General features: G+C 45.3%; 1 protein-coding gene and 1 long non-coding RNA gene across 5 annotated transcripts in view; one reads left to right on the top strand and one right to left on the bottom strand.

The window, feature by feature from the left end:
• tbc1d22a (TBC1 domain family, member 22a) overlaps positions 1 to 17,336 on the top strand; it is a 61,224-nt gene that overhangs the window by 30,229 nt on the left and 13,659 nt on the right. For 2 of the 4 annotated variants that reach the window (XM_088367606.1, XM_088367610.1), the window contains 5 exons: positions 3,308 to 3,436; positions 4,130 to 4,192; positions 4,524 to 4,589; positions 6,570 to 6,684; positions 13,089 to 13,195. In XM_088367606.1, coding sequence (XP_088223732.1) covers positions 3,308 to 3,436; positions 4,130 to 4,192; positions 4,524 to 4,589; positions 6,570 to 6,684; positions 13,089 to 13,195 — 480 coding nt within the window. The remainder of the gene's footprint in view (positions 1 to 3,307; positions 3,437 to 4,129; positions 4,193 to 4,523; positions 4,590 to 6,569; positions 6,685 to 13,088; positions 13,196 to 17,336) is intronic. The other 2 variants (XM_088367608.1, XM_088367607.1) reach the window with 2 other exon arrangements.
• On the bottom strand, positions 4,045 to 5,166 carry LOC148379197 (uncharacterized). Its single transcript, XR_015855534.1, has 2 exons — positions 4,949 to 5,166; positions 4,045 to 4,257 (listed from the first exon to the last, which is right to left on the bottom strand). It is a non-coding gene; the product is annotated as an uncharacterized LOC148379197 (long non-coding RNA).

Below are 17,336 nucleotides of genomic sequence, written 5' to 3' on the forward strand. Positions count from 1 at the left end.
CTTCGGGAATGTCATAACACTTGACTGCCGTTTCTGTCCTGTCTGCGCCGCCGTCGGATGGCAAGATGGATCGGAGGGATCAAGGCGGAAATCTATTCTCAATCTGTGCACACACACTCGGGCTCGTAGGCCTCGCTGGATGCCATAAACTTGCTAGAGACACCTAATAAAACTTCACTCCGCTGATGTCCCTCGTGCCCTTCCGCTGCTCACCAGCATGCACCGTCTTATTTAAACCCCTCCTCTCCTTTCCACTCGGCATTTTTTTTTGTACCTGACAAAGATGAGAAACAAATTCCCCCCCTCGCCTCGAGAGCCGGGCAATCCCACCACAGCGCCCCGACGTTTACACCGAGCGATACGCAGCACAACGTTATTATGAAAAAAAGTAGTCGACGGGAAATATTGCCAAGCGTATTGTTGCTCCACCTCATTTCACTATGCAAGCGAGGGGCTCCACAGGTTACCCCCCCCCCCTTCCTCAGGCGATCCAAAACACGTCGCCTTGAACTTCCCATTATTTCAGAAACAACGCCATCTCATTCCATTTGTTTAAAGAGCGCTCGGCGTCCGAGCCCCAAGTGAAAGGCAAATGGATTTAATGACTTTTCTATTTTGTGAAAGAATGGCGGCCCGTAGCAATATGTACATTTGCTAATGGAGTGTGGCTGCAAAATGTGACGCATTGGGGGGGTGCAAAAAAAAAAAAAAAAAAAAGCTAACCAGCTGTCTGAACTGTGATAAGACGGCGAGTTTATATGATATGGATCGTAAAGCAGCGGGACTGATTTTTACAGATAATGTCAAACTGCTAGTTTGGTTACACTCGGTGGAAAACACTTTTATTTTATTCGTCGGAAAACCCCCCTACTGAATAAATCACTTCATATATATAATTCAGTTGGTCAAATTACCCACGGTATAAAAAGCTCAAGCAAGTTTTATCTTGATCCAGGACTCGAAAACACCAAGCAGTCTTAAATCGTATTTAAATCGTCAAGTATTTGTATGCAAATCTAAATCAGATATGGAATGGCGTATTTGCCCAAGCCGCTCTACCATATCGGATTGGCTCTACCCGGTCAATTAAATCGTCGATGATATATTCCCGCACGTGTTCAAATAACACCCCCGCAATGAATTTTACAAAAAAGCACCCGGTGGCAAATAAAACCAACGGTAAATATCGTCTAAATATGCTACATTATCGGTACGGAGAGGGAAAATGATAGTAGACGATGTCCTGATGTAGTTCTGTTTAAAACAATAGGGGGGTTATTTCAATAATAACGATACATATGTTTGTTCTGCTGCTGTAATCGAATACAGGCTTCATACTGTTTGATAATTTAGGAAAGGAAATGGACGGAATGCTGAACTGAGACAGGAAAGGGAACATTGCTCGATGAACATAATTAGGTTCTTTTATCACACCAAAAATAGAATCATGTAGACCGCTTGGGGATTTGACACCAGGTCATTGCTTTTGAAAAATAATCGTCACTATATTGAATGTTTTCCCGTAATTTTGCCTTTTAATAACAGTGAGAACTGATGAGGAAATGCGAGTTGATAATCTGTCATTATTTTGAGTTTGTCGGGTTTTTTTTTATCTTGTATGCCGTGTGTTTGAAAATGCACAAAGTTTCAAGAAATGAATATTGAGGCCTCCAGTCAAGAGACAAGAATAAATTCACGCAAAGTTTTTTGCTCAACTTTTACCCTGTCCCTTAGCGGGACCATTTGTTTTCACTCCCTGAGTCAAAAATAATTTGGATGGTGCAAAAGCTTCGTTAAAAAGAAGCCGCTTCATTTGAAAGTCCCCGAATGGATTCCCCGACATGTATTTACAGTTCTCTGCTTTTCAAGTGGAAGATCCATTAGAGAGATGGAAGCTTCAGCACGTAGATGCATTCCGAGGAGGACAACGAAAGCCGAGATTTTTTTTTTTTACGCGGGCGGATCGTGCATTTACACCCCTTTCAAGCTAGCCGACCACAACTAAATTCCAATTTAGCCACTTCAATTTAAGCGCCGCGCCATTTCTCTGAGTAATGCACTTTACCGTGTGAAATATTTGATGATTTGAAAAGCGGCGGCTTCATCTTAAAACGTAACCACGCAGGTGCTCGCTCCCATCCAGCCGTAAAGCAGCCGCGCCGTCGCCGACCTCCGCTGAGCTTTCCATTAACCTCAAACACGCACGCGAGCGACCCGCCGTGACCCCTGACCCCAACCTTCGTGATTCCCCTTTCAACCAATTAGGACCTGGCCCGTTTGCGTGACAGGTAGAACATATGTGGTCCGAGTCCACCTTGTTTGTTTAGAGTCTTAGAGGGGAAAAAAAAATAAAGCTAATAGTCATATCAACAATTCAAAGCAGGCTTACGGTGTCTGAAGGCTGCGTAATGACATCATTTGCAGGGTGGAGACGTCCTTCCATCTGTCAAAGCGCTTTAAGAGAGTCATAGATAATTTTTACGGTCAATTTGGAGCTCGTAATTGGTCCGACGTACCGGTATAAACTGCGAGATGGCCTCCATATCCCGCCCGTCTAATTTGTCTGATTTAGTTACCGCTCGCAATGTACTTTGTCGTTTATTCATGTGGACACGGGATTATGCTTGAGCTCTTCTGTTGGAAAGATTGAAAATAAATTATTTACCGTCTCAAAGGGCGGCACGAGTTTGCCGGCTCTTTATACGCGTAAGCGACGACGACTCCAGAGCCAAAAGTCGCGTTGTCGTTTATCACATCTTGAGTTTTCGTTGCGCTCTTCATACCTGGGAGACGAGACGGGCACTTTATTGACACTTTAAAACAGGTCGGGGCTTTAAAATAAAAACATAAAAGATATGCTATTTTATTATACTGACGCACACATATGAAAGCGAGAACACAAAAAAAATAAAAATGAATGGCAGTTGTAGGAGTTAAAAGAATTTAATGAGTCCCAAGTGGGTGCTGCTTGTGTTTTCCGCGCTTCGAGTTGTTTGTTAGCGTAGCCTCCAACTTGCTACCGCCTATTATTATTATTTGGACACTGTCGGAATATAAATAAAAAGTTGTTTTTATCTGATGTGAAAGCTACGAGTGGGCGAATTAGTGAATTTTGTGAAAGGCACTACCAAGAAAAATATAATAAATAAATAAATAATATAAATAAATAAAAATATAAATAAAGAATTCTATGGTTTTGTATTAATAGCGATTTAAGAGCACACCCCATCTGCTTAAAAAAAAATACCCAAGAGGCACTTGAGCAGAAGACTATCTGTCCAAATATATACGATGTGACTTTCCTCAGGGTTACCTGCCTGCCAACGCTGAAAGGCGAGAGAATGTCCTTCAGAGGAAGAGACAGGAATATTTCGGTTTCATCCAGCAGTACTACGACTCCCGCAATGACGAGCACCATCAGGACACGTACAGACAGGTACGCTTGTGTTCGTAGATTTCCTCGAAGGGATAAACAGGAGTTACAATTGTGTGTGTGAGCAAGCCTGAGTGTGTGTGTGTAGCAGGATCAGCGAAACCAGTTATTTGAGCAAAAGTGCTTTTCTCCCCCGGTTTGGCCTCCTTCTAAGTGAGGCTATGTGATCCAACTCAGGCACTCATTTGACAAAAACAAGCACTGCTCGTTGGCTTTGAAAACAACTCCTTTCTCTTTGTTTATTGTCTGGTTGAATTTGGACCGATAACAAACATCTCAGTGGGCTGTCCGTGGAGAAACACCTTGTCGTGTTTCATCCAATTTCGCCCAAGTCTCTCGCCGGCTTGTTTTGGTGATGACTTGGAATCGTGTCTTGAAGCATCTCTTTGACTTTGCCAAACTTGTTGAGCGCCGCTTTGTCTTTTCTTGTGAAGGAGTGTAACTTTCTGGCACTTAATTTGAGAACACATGGCGGAATTGTTTTTTTTTTTTTTATTCATTTATAGTTTGTCAGGCAGTTGGAATTTCTCCTTTTTCGTCACACCGCTTGAAGATTAGGGGGTACCATCATTAATTTTAATAATTTTTTATTTTTTTTCCTACTCTGAATCGCTTGTCTGAATAGCTGAGAACGTTGAAGAGGAGCGCTAATGGGTGCATGTTTTTTTTGTCTAAAATGTTTTTTTCCCATGTCAGATCCAAATAGATATTCCTAGGATGAGTCCAGAGTCTTTGGTGCTCCAGCCAAAGGTGACAGAGGTAAGGCTGGACAGGACCACGAGTACTCCATCCTGACTCGGTTGCCTGTAACAAGCCACGACATCCTTCAAAAAGAAAAAAAAAAAATCAGGCACAATCTGGACTGTCCCACTGGGCTCGCCTCCAGCCGCTGACCTGCATCCATTTTTTTTTTCCCCCCTCCCTTCTGACGATTCTGTCCGCCTGCCATGTCGCTCAGCCGCTAGGGCACACTTTGAAATTAGTGTGCCTTGAATCGCACACTTACTGTCCGCCGCTTGATCCGCGCTAACCTGCCCGTTGCTTCAGTTTGTCTTTTTTGTTTTTCTCTCCCTTCTCTCTCTCTCTGCAGATTCACATTGACATACCGAGAACTAATCCTCTTATTCCTCTCTTTCAACAAGCTTCTGTCCAAGAGGTGAGATCAGCACCAACATTGTATTTGTTCTCTTCATTTTGGTGAAAAAGACGTCATCAACTTTTCTTTTGGAAGGCTGCGACAGGGTTAAATTGATCAATAAATATCTAAAACCAAGGCGAAGCCAAAATGTTCAGTCTTTAAAGGTTATATCAGAACTTCCCCCCGACTAATTTAAGAACTTGCAGCCACATGGGGAATAAAAACAAGGCTTGTGGCTAATGAGGTAGCCAGGCCGGCGCTCACATCTCTAAACACACACAAACACTCATTAAGGCAGATGCACGGGTGGATTGCACCATTTTTTTTTTTTGCATGCACACAAAGCCAAGTCGAAGCGCATTAGCGGTCGCAAATACCTTTTGCCCCCTCCGTTGTCAAGCATACAAGTCAAGGCTGGGAAATATCAAATGATGATCCATATCATACAAGCCCCCCCCCCCGTTCCTTTTTCGCTTTCAAAATGAAAGCACTGATTTGAAATACCCTCACTCCCTCCCGCATATGCAACAGACTCCAAAGAGCCCTTTTATATGGTTATGCTCGCTGCAGTGCCACCTGAAAATCACCTCTGCTTCATTTCATTCGGTTGTTTGTTTTCTGCGGCACAAAAACCTCCCCCTCCCCTCCGCCCCCCCCCTTCCCGGGGCTCTGCTGAAATTTAGGCAGTCTGTTCCATTCCAGGCGGGATATCCAAGCGGTTCTGTCGGGATTTCATAAGTGCTACCTAAGTGTTTGGTTGCTTTTCAAAACAGTAGGACGAGTTCACGGGATACCGAGAGTCAGTTATGGGTAAAAATATTTCCCACCCAGACGAGATTAGGATTTATTCGTCTTCGTTAATGGAGGGAAAATGGTAATACATACCTAAACGTAAAGTTAAGACAAGCTCAAGAACATGGCTCGATTTGAATCAATTCGGCCCGAGTCCAAAATGCAGCCCTGAATCTCCTTTGAGGGATAAAACTCGGGTTCAAACAAAAGACAACATGAGCTTCCATTTCAAGGCGCTTGTCGCGACGTGTCTTTTACATCCCCCCCCCCCCTCCCCAAAGTTGGCTTATTTGCCCGTAACACATCTTGCGTGGGCAGCGGCTGCTGCCTTTTTCACTTGAAGCTCCTCTGCGTGTGAAATATGCATGTCAGCTTTTGAGGCGGCATGAAAAGCAAAGTGCCATTACCCGCTTCCCCCCCTACCCCCCTCCCCCCCTTTTTTGCTGGCACCAGCGCCCTCCCTGTTTGATGGATGGGGCTTTGATAAACGTGCGGAGGCAGGTAAGGGGAGAGCTACAGCTTACAATCACCCCTGACTGCTTTAACTGTGATTGGACTTATTTAAAAGAGCGGGAAAAAAAAAAAAATCGAGCCATATCACCGTGTCTGTTTTCCCTAACACAATGAGCTATGAGGTTATTTAGAAAGTGACAGCAACATGACATACTCTCCTATATATTCAAAAAAATACGTGATGGGTCTGATGCGGGAAAGGTGCCGGTTAGATGTATGTGTTCCCCCGTGGAAATCCATTTGCGCTCGAGCAAAACAAAGCCAGCCAGCTCGCCTCTAATTCACCTGAACTGACAGCAAATGCTGGACCACTCAAATAGGGGATGGGGAGGAAAAATAAATAAACATGAACAGGAACCACCGTGGCCGGACAACATCAAGTATTGCGGTAAATAAAAAAAATCTGCTTCGTTTCTCTGTTGTTTACCTGAGGTTTTTTTTTTTTCCGGGTTGGTCGAATGTTGTAGCTAATAAATCAAAAGTGTTTTCTCCGCCAGGCTCCCAGCGCAAAGCAATGTTCTTGCTATTTAATTCCATTTCATTTTGCAAGCTTGGCATGCCTCATATTATTCTTATTGCTCACAAGTGCCCCCTTGCATGCCTCACAAATTTACACAGACTGATGTTTTTATTTATTTTTTTTACCCCGTTGGCAATGAACAGGCAATTGTTGACGCTCCGCTTTTCGTTTAGATATTCGAGCGGATCCTTTTCATTTGGGCCATCCGCCACCCGGCCAGCGGCTACGTGCAAGGCATCAACGACCTGGTCACGCCCTTTTTTGTGGTCTACGTCTTTGAGTACATCGGTGAGTAGCTCCCTCTCGACTTCATTTTCGCTTTTCTTACCAATGTGTCGGCCGTCTTTTTTTTTTTTTTTAACCACCCTCTGCTGCAAGTGGCTCCCCCTGGCACCTTTCACCTTTCCTAGCTGGGAGAACTCAGGGTTCATTTGCTGCTTCATCACCGCAGCTTACACCGGGGTTTCTTTGAACAGCTTCAGGGCCGACTCGGAATTCTCCCTCGATCATATTTTCAAGTGAAATTTCTCCCGTGAAAATAGCTCGTCTGAAATTGGCTTCCCCGAGCAGCTGAGAGATTCGAATCTATTTTTAATTTCAGTCTACAGCGTATTGACTCCTCTCGAAGCAACAACAAACAAAAAAAAATCGAATTACACAAAGGGTTCAGCGACCCTGTTTCAACATTCATGATAAGAGTTAGCTTTTGACACTGATGTTCACTTTTTAATGAAGTCATTTTTGTTTTTATTTTGTAGCCTTAATCTGTTTCAGTTTGTTTTCTCCGACTTTCAATCCATTCGAAATAGAAGTCGGGATGCTCTGTGGGGAACCTCGCATGCAAGAGACACGTTAGGGCCCCGACGTTAAGTGCTAGCTTGCATGCTAGGTTGGACTCTCTATTTGTTAGGACTTTTAGTCGGGTTTATTTTTGCACTTAGCACTTTACAATCTTTAAATACGGAAGGGAAGTTGCAATAAATGCGCATTTGCATCCAAATTGCCAGAATTAATGGCAAGTATCGGTATTTGGTATCGTGTTTAGTATCGAATGTAAACATTTGTTGTATCCGCGCATCCCTAAAGGCGAATATTTTCACATGTCAGCGATGTCGACTTATTGCTCCACACTTTCATCATGAAATCTTCTCTTCTTTGCTTTTTTTCCCCCCTTCAACTCTTTCAATCTCCACCTTCCTCCGTTTGTTCTGCCGGCCTCTGTGGGCGTGAACCGAGACCCGGGCTTCAAAGCATCTCGGTTCCCCGCGTGTGCGGCGGCGGCGTGCGCTGATGAGCCACGAACAACACACGATGTTTGTTGTCGGGATTTTATATATTTTTTTTCCCCCGCGTAGGCATTCAACATCAAATGGAAAAAAATTGGCTTCATAGAAGATTAGCTCCACGAACACGAGTCTCATTTTAATTATCGATGAGTATTGTGTTACAAGTGGTGCGTCAGAGACCACACGGAACATTTGCTGTTTATCCACCTGGAGTGTGAAGCAATTTAGCTGCTTTGATTATCAAAGCAGAAATGGATTTTAAAAGCGCTCTCATTTCCAATTTGTCAGCCATTTTGTTCGCTTTTTGTCTCTTCCAGCTCTCGCGACATTCGTCAACATAATTGTTTGATACTTAGGGTGGCGATGGCTGAGTCAGCCCAGCAAACATACATCATACGTTTTTCCCCCTTTATCCTTTTTTTTTTTTTTTTTTAATATATCGCAGACCTTGAATAAATCGTCTTTCCAAGTGCAAATATCGTAACAGACACCGCGGCACGCTGTTGCTCCATCTACATCACTTTAATGACACACAAGATAGGAGTGAATTGCTTCCAGGTAATAATAATACTTTGCATGACCTTGTGAGATAGACACAATCTGTCACTTCCTCCTAAAAGTTGTATTTTTCCACCCAACTAAAATGTCTAGTATTTTCTTTTTCGGTAATCCAACGACGTGGTCACTTGTTGCTCAGTTTTAAGCGACGTCGAGTACCAGCAGGGAAAACCGCCGGCTCAGCGCTTTCAAGGCTGGCCGCGCTTGACGTAGCGTCTACGAAGCACAAGTCGCCTGACAACTGGAAAATTCAAGGCCATCGAAATAGCCTAGCACTGATTGACTAATGGGGAAAAAAAAAAAGGGGGTGTCGACCCAAACTTGTCAGCCCGCCTAATGCATCTCGAGGGCAGAGTTCTCCGAGTGCTCCCTTTGCCCTCGAATTTAAAATCTTTACACCTCACTGAATTGGAACTTATTTTGATGAAAGCGCTAAGACCGAGCCGTCGACTTGGATGATTGTACATTAATTTCATAGCCATCAGATTTTTATAATAGCCTTCTCCGAAGAAACTCTATTGAATGTGAATGAGCTCATTTTTTTTTAAAAAAATGGTGCAACATGTCTTTTTTTTTATTATTATTATTTACTATACATCGATCTATTCTTGCCCGGTCTGGATACTATTTCAACGGCGCCGAGCAGCTCCAGGTTGCTTGTTCCTTATCTACCTTTACTTCCTCTAATCCCTCCCATCTTTAATGATTCAATGAGATTATTGACTCCGCGAAAAGCATTGTCTTCTCCCAGACAGTTAGCCCCCCCCCCATTTGTATTACTCTCACAGCCCGAGCTTTGCCTCGCCGCAATGTTCTATAGGCTTTAGAATGCAATCACCCTCTTTCTGGAGTTAAGTAATAGGACTGGGACCGGCCGAAATTGAATCAGCCGCTCGGTTCTGACCCTCAAGTCTCTGTCTTCACCCATCAATCGCCGCAACGTCCGTCTTTTCATAACACTTTATACGAGTCGCGTCGTCGATGTCGGCTTCCATTTGCGACTCCTTTTCGGTAATGGCTCGAGGTTGCGTCGCCGCGGCGTCTTTTCCAAAATCAAGGGAAAAATTGCGATTGGAGGTTTATTTCCAACGGCAAGTGGCTCCACAACAGGATTTATAAATCCGTAACTCGATAGACTCGCCCCTTTCCCGCGTCGTAAGCAGATATGATCTCATTCCTTCTGATAAAAAAAGCAGAGCCAAGTCGAAATAGTTATGTCAAAGAGTGATTTATCGACTGAATAATCGTAAGTGGGGGTATTGAATATTTTTAGATTAAGTTAATTACTTGACTATAAAAAGCCTTAAATTGAAACTGGCTTCAGATCTTTTCACGTCGCTCTCTCTTTCGCCGCCACTCGATTGGGACAGAAAAACATGTTTTTTATCTTTCGGATGCGTCGCGCTTGACCTGATGCAATTGGATGCAACCGACACAATCGTGGCAGTTGGGTCGCTTGCGTCATAAATTTCAACCGAGGAGGATTTGCATAGATGCGTTGCCGTAAATGGACAATGATGGTGCGGGGAAAAAAAAATGATTACACAACAACAACAACAGGCCTTCAGACATATCCAGTCCAGCTGTGCTGAAGCATTTCATCGCCCTTCAGCTTCACTTTTCCCATCCTCAAACGTGTCCGCTGCTCCGCATAACGTCCCCTAATGTCTTTTATTCCCAAACTAAAGCCGCAGATTACACACGGTAATGACTTAATGGACTTCACCGGCAGGATCTCCAAAAAAAAAAAAAAAACTCTTGTCAGCTCCCAGATGTGTCCGCTGTATTACGGAGTCTGATTTACTTTGCTTAAAATGGAAATGAACTTCAAAACGGAATTAACTGATTAACACTAAACCGAAGCGAGATGCTAAAAAAAAAATTCTGCCTTTCTGTATATGTTGTTTTAATCTGCCAGCATATTTGAGGGAAAAAAGGGGCGGGAGATATTTTCGCCGCTCAATTAACATGACGCGTCATACTCAGTATTAAACACTCGTCTTCCAAGAAACAATCGAACCTCGGGGTAAGTGGGTCATTATGTACTTGCGCGTAGACAGATACCGTATTAATATCTGTATTGCATTTCATGTCAAGGACTTACATTATCTCGCGAAGAGCTTTGGCGCCGGTCTGCCATTTTGTTGCATGGGCTTGAGGCATTACACAAAATGTGAGATGCGGTGATATTATGGCTGGAGAGTTTCTTGATTACTTGTTCGACTTGGAATAAGTTTGACACGTAGACTGAGCTCATACCAAGACCCGCCCGCCCTTGGTTACGGTTGCTAAGTCCAGCGTGGGCTTAAAACGGGCATTCTGATTGGCCGGTCTGTACGTCTGATGTCTGTTTTAACTAAAAGGTCAATTGGCAGGCTTTTTTTTTTGGGGAGATGCTGCTCTGCATAAAATTAATCGGCTTATTTCTCTGGAGAGTCGAGATTATCCTCTCAAGTTTCCGAAGACTTTACAAACACACCTCGAGAACCCGCCGCGTTCCTCCCCACCTCCGTATCTTCACGTTATTGTCGGCCTAATCTCATGGCAACCTCCCGCTGCGATTCCTCACATCCCGTCTGTGAGTCAACGCGTCGGTGACGCCGCATCTCGCCAAGTTGACTCGCCTCCTAATGATACGACAGCTCGAACGCCACCTCTGGAAAAAGCCTCGGCTCTCATTAACCGTGGCGCCGCGGCACTAATTGTACCGCGAGCGCCTTGCGTAACCCTCGGCTCGCGTGTTTCGCAAGCAGTGTGTCTCATCTGCAAGTGTTAGGCCTCCAGCTTTTTGCACTTTGAAGGTGGCAAGGAGAGAGTAACATGTTTCGAATCTTGGCCTTAATAGAAAGTCATTCAATTAATTGGATTAATCCTGAGCCGCCACTGTAAATTATAACTAGTGACTGCACCAATTGCTTTAATCTTATGGATGGGGAGATTCCGTTTAAACAATGGCGCCGCTCCCCGATGGTTTGCTACACGGCTTTGCCGGGGATTAATTTGAAGCCGCAGAACGTTGTCGAACAGGATGCTGTTTTATGTTATTTTTTTTAAAACATGACTTTATGGTGACATCAGGCTAAATTAGGTCTTTTATCATCTGACATCACATTACCTTGTGGCCCGCAGTCGCAGAGGGCAGATGGCGACGTGCGTGTCGGCGCCGGCGCTCCGTCTCCCGAGGTGTGACCCGGGCTCCGCGTGCCAGGCTGTGCCAAGTGCTCACAGCTGGCCGCAACCGAGCAGTTGGTCTCGATGGACATGTTGCCTGACCAACCCCTCCTCCCCCCCCACATGCGCCAGGACAAACAGGAAATGAGCCCTGGGGCTTGGCAGGCAACTCAACCTGTGTCCAGTCGAGACAGCAACTCGAAAAGAAGGCTAACAGCTTGGAGACGCGGGATAATGTCAAAGACTTGGGTGGGAAATTGGTTATAATGAACACTGTTGTAAAGTGGATGTCTTTGCGAGTCGAGCTTTCGAGGATACAAATGTCACACTAGCTCTCGCTTGCTATCACCTCCATCGGAATACGGAATCCAAAGTAGTCGAGCTCTTGTGTTTTAATAGAACCCGACTGGAGTTTTTTTTTTTTTTCCTTCTTTCCCCGCCAAATGCTTGTTAGATTATCGAACGACCGGCAAGTCTTCCACTTTGCCAGCGGATCAAGTGCGTCGTGACAAGTTAGCCGGTTTGTGTTAAATCCTCAAACGGTGGCGCCACAAAGCTTCTTCCTTTGAGCCTCATCAAGCGTGAGGCCGCTTCTGAAGTGCCTGGATGTGAATTTAACTAATGACATCAGGTTCAACTGTTTCTTCCCCCCACTCGGTTTGGTTTTCCACCAGCGGTCGCAGGGGTCACTGTTGCCTCGCCGTCCTCCCGGCAGAATTCTTGGCTTCGGTCCCCGTTGCGGCGAGCTTTGCCCAATTCCCGGGCAACCGCTGGACTCTTGGTAGCCATCCCTTCTAATCTGCTCTCGTCAAGGTTCACATTTTGGAGCTGAGCCGCCCCGCTGGAAGAAACAGCAACTTTGGGGTCGTCGAGGGGGGGGCTTCTGAAATAGCATTGCAGTGTCATTAAATCAAAAGGCCGCGGACGCCATTTTGGAAGTCTACATACGGTGCAATTGTTCGTGGCTTTGTAGCTGTGGCCTGCTTCCAGCTCCCTGTCTGTCATTCTGTCAGACTGAGCATGCCCATTACCAACCTAACTACATTCCACCCAGGTTGCCAAGGATACCAACAGAGCTGCCAGATCGCCCCCCCCCCCCCTCCCTTACCCACCGACATATAATTCTCGCAGTCTTGCAAAAATACAATTTCCCCCAAATACCTGCTTAAACATTTCCCCTTTCCCTGTTGCCGTCTGTGCGCTCCATTCATGTCCACTCTGGATCACGCTTAATCAGTCCCGTCTCATCTGCTCTCCACTGGCTGTCAGTGGCTCGTCAGAATTCTGTCAAAGCCCCGGCGCTGTCCGTCACGCACGAGTGGCGTTAATGACGCCATGCCACCCCGCTGTTTTAGTCACCCGTTCCAAGAAGGCTGACTGTGCTTGAATAATTTCTTCCCTGTGTATCATTTTACATCCACCTTAAAAAACTAATTAATCATTTGCTTCCCTGAATTTTTATTTTTTCTGAGGTCTGCCATTTTAAGCACCATTTCTATTACCAGCCTGTCCGTTCTTGTTTCCGCTCCCCCTGTCATTTCTTTATTTTTTTACGCAAGACCTTCTCATAATAGTTTATTATGGCGACCCAAGTAAACCTGAATTTCTTCGAGCTAACACACCTCCCTCCCTCCTCCTCCTCCTCCATTCACACTCTCTCTCATTTCCCTCCTCCAGAGGAAGAAGTGGAAAACTTTGACGTGTCCAGTCTCCAGGAAGAGGCTCTGAGGAACATTGAAGCTGACAGCTTCTGGTGCATGAGCAAACTGCTGGACGGCATCCAGGTAAGCGTAGCCGTCATTGTGTGTTGAAAAGATAAGGGCTGGGGAACGCTCTTCACACACTTCCATACTTTTGCACCAATTTACTGTACACGCTGAATTTCCAAGTGTCTCCACCTACATGCTGCCCGAGGGGAAGATCTTCTAGTGTGGGCTATTGATACTACCGACGTAGGCGGGAGCTGCCGGGCTCTTCTTTCTCATTGGCACTGTTTCTCCTACCCCGTGAAAGATATTTTATTTCCTGCTCATTCTAGAATGTGGCTGTAACTTTGATATCCAGTGTTTAAAGAATTTGAGCTTCAAGAACATCACTCAAGGTGAAGGTTGGGCAAACAAAAAAAATCATCTTTTCAATAGCTGGAATTTTCCACTCCAAAATACAAATTGTGATATTTCCATAGTCTTTTATCAACGGTGCTTGCGCGCACGCGAGCGTTAATTCATTACAGTCAATTTGTCGGCGATTCATTTTGGAAATTAATAGTCACTGTGCCCGTGCGGTTCCGGAGGGAGCCAAGCGGCGAGGCGAGCTGAAGTTGCGAGGCGAGCAAGTAAAGAGCGAAGAATGGAGCGTGCGTGCTTTTCAGTGTGTGCGCGCCAAACGCTGTCGTCTCGGCGCTTGTGTTTATTTGTGACCTTGGCTCCAAACTAATTATGTACAATGCATCTGGGAAGCCGCTTTGCCCCCCCCCCCCCCCCCCCCCCCGCCCCCCTTTTTCTCTGCATCCTCCACCTTCCCTAATGCTTTTTAAACAATCCGGCGGAGGCTGAGTGCTTCGGCAGCGTAATTAGTTGGCGATCCTTTCTCTGACCTCGTCTCCAAGCCGCTCACATTCTCTATTAAACGACGCTGTGTCCTAAAGGTGGCCGTCTCATGGGGTGGAGAGGAAGGGAGTCTTGTCTGCGTAATTACATTTATTCATTGGCTTTAAAGCGCCTCGTACATCCGCCGAAACTCGTCTCGCTGTTTTGTTTCGGGCTAATTGCATCACTGTGCTCTTCGAAAAAAAATGAAATACTTGGGGGAATTTTGTTGTATTTTTTTTTACTCCATCTCATCCATAAAACTTTGCATAATTCTGTTGTTAAAAATCACATTTTTTAACTCGGAAAAGTTGGTTCTGAATTGGCAATATTAGCGGTTTAAGCCTTTTCCTCACGCCGCACACGATGATCCCAAAACAAAGTTTGCCAAAAGCTTTTGTTGTTAAAATGGATTAAAGCACGTCTCCAATGGGTGTCAGATTGAGTGGCAGACGTGCGCATCCCGCACTCGTCTGTCCTGGCCCGACACGGAAGGCCTAGTTAAACAGACAAACACCGGCGCCGGAGCGTGATCCCGGGGCCGAGCCTATCAACAAGATAAGCACGTAGTTTCCACGTCAAACTGGCAGCTGACAGTAGCAACGCCGAGTTCCCCCCGCAAACATGTTTGAACTTCCTAATCCTCTCCGCTCACGTTCAAATAGTCTGCTCTTTACGCTAATCCAATAAGATGACTCCACTTCTTGCCAGGAAGACCCTTGAAGAATCCAAGAATGAGTCAATTAGAGGATAAAATATTTGCAAAACGCCAACGGATCTTATCTCGATGAGTCGACGTGGCCGTTTGATCGAGCTATTTTGAAGTCGACCCGGGTCTAATTACTCTCGGGCCGTGCTAAATTGGACAGAGCTTCGCAGACAACTTAACTCATTTAACGTGTTACAATGGTTCCACATCCATTAAAAACGCCGCTGTCCGTCGGTATAAATATTTCAAGCTAATTTGCCAATTATAATCCGTCGTTAACATGCACGGAAGAAGTTGCGGCGTGAAATTCGCTGAAAGCGCCTCCGATGCCACACGTGGCCGTTTTGCGGCTCACCTCCGTTTCTTGGGGAGGGAAAGCAAGTCAAAAAGTTCAAAAAGTCCATTACACAGTTAGCACGCCCCAGAGGGTGCTTAGTTTTCAAACCCGGCCGATGAACACCTGTGTTTTATGCAAATTCTCGTGAGCAGTGGCTTTTAAAAGAATTACTCAGCCCGTGATTGAACATTGGATTTTTTTGGGGGGCGACGGTCACATTGGGATATGAATGTAATAATAAAGGGCACAGCATGGAAATTGCCTTCTACTTTGATATGGATATCAGACTACAATTAGGCACACCGCGCTCCGTAAAATAAAACCGAACCAAATGCCAGCGCCGAGCGACCTGACAAATATGTTACATAAAATGTAGCATGATTAAAGGCGTGAACGGTTCTCTTTCCCGCTGCTCCTCGTCTGAGCTGCATCCAAGGCCTCATTTGGAGTGCAGGCAAAACCATGTGTGCCCCGCTCATTGTCAAGGCAACCATCTGTTTCCGTGGTACCAGCTCGAGACGGGGACTCTGAGTAGGAGCAGGGCTCCGCCGTCTAATGTCGAGCAGACGGTAGCAAGACCGAAGCAGACTGTCCTTGGCTCCTTCAGGAGTCCCCGTGACGAGTACCCGAAAGATCTTAAATCTTTTCGTTTATAGTCTGGAACTCGCCTCCTTAAAAATGCAGATACCCCCAGAATGGCTCCAAATAAAAACAGCTTTGTGGTACCATGATAGTCCTTGACGTCCCGAACATGGGGTGAACTCGCCAATAAATGATGCAAAAAAAAAAAAAAATACAATCATCTTCAAACAAGAAGCTACAAAAAAAAATTATTGGTCCCTCTGGAAGTGATGTGTGGCGCCCAACCTTGACTGGCCCAATCCTGGCCACGGCGAGCCCATTACAGATATGAGCGAGCCAATCCACATCTCGGAAACCTGTCCCATCCATCGCTCGGCGAAATCCTTTAATCCCTCTTGGATATTGTCTCCACTCTTGTCTTTTATCTCAACCTGTTTTATATAATCTTCCTTTTCTGTCGCAGACATGCATCAAGCGTCCCGCCGATAACTGCCCGCACTGTCCTTTTGCTTTTCGACACAACACGGCGGCATCTATTATCGTAAAGCCTTTATCTTTACCTGTCATCTGTCTCTTTGCCGCTCAGCAACACAAACGCCACGTCCGCTCGCCGCATTGTTGCGCCGCCGCTGTCCGACTGGCTGATAGACATCGGGCGCCACAATGGAAGGCAATCTGAGTCCAGTGTGGGGCCATTGTCGTCTCTAATAGAATGGACTTTAGAGGTGAAGAGGAGCTATTGATTCGGCTGAGAGCCAGTGGAGAGGCTTTTGACACCTTGCGCAACTATTGGTCGGTGGGTGGGCACTTCCAAGATTTGCGGAGAAGTCAAGAACGTATAGGAAATATGCGAGATTAGCTTCCTCCATAGTTTTAGTGCCGCCCATCTTAGAAGACAACCGCCAGACTCGATGCGAAATGGGAATCTGATACCTGATTGGATTCAATGAAGGAGAATAATTTAAAATAAAGGACAAATGCGAGGAACTCTGCAGAAATGAAGAACTGGGAAATGTACCGTGGTGACTGAAAGCAGGGAAACAACAAGCAGGTGAAAGCCGGAGAAGAAGGGTAGTTGATTAAAGCCAGCAGCCTCAATAATGCAAATGTAATTACTCTCCAACGCTTGCACCGCAGCGCACCAAATTAACGCCGGTGTAGAAGAAGAGGCGACTTGGAAAATAGAGCCGAATTACAAAAGGCAAATGTGATTCAGATTAATAGATGGAGGGAGGCTTCGTGAATTAGTAGGTTGACTAAATAGCTCTTGGGAATTTATCCTCTTATTCTGAAAAGCGCTCATCCAAATCATTTTAGGTCACGAGAACCAAAGAAGCAATTGTTGTTATGACGACGCGGGTCGCCTCCTCGACTCCCCCTGACGTTAACCTGCAAAGGCGGCAAAAGCTGCAGGATTAATCTGCCTAGCATTTTTGAAATTTCTTTTCTATGAACAGCCCTGGCCAGTCTTTGTTAGGGCTGTGATACTAACTCCAACTATAGAAAATTAAAAAAATTCTGTATATAATTGAGATCAAGTCATTTGACCTGTTAAAAAAATAATTCAGGTTAAACTGCAAGGGCTCAACGACAGACCCCTGCGGAACTCCAAAAGCTTTTTTGATACTTTTCTTATAATAACAAAATGTACTGGGTATTTTTTTTCCCCTTTCTTACAACCATGCTGTTAATTTGCTTCATGACTCATT

Source organism: Syngnathus floridae, chromosome 22 (genome assembly GCF_059516105.1).
Source record: "Syngnathus floridae isolate MCC-2025c chromosome 22, RoL_Sflo_1.0, whole genome shotgun sequence".
In the NCBI taxonomy this organism is placed as follows: Eukaryota; Metazoa; Chordata; class Actinopteri; order Syngnathiformes; family Syngnathidae; genus Syngnathus; species Syngnathus floridae.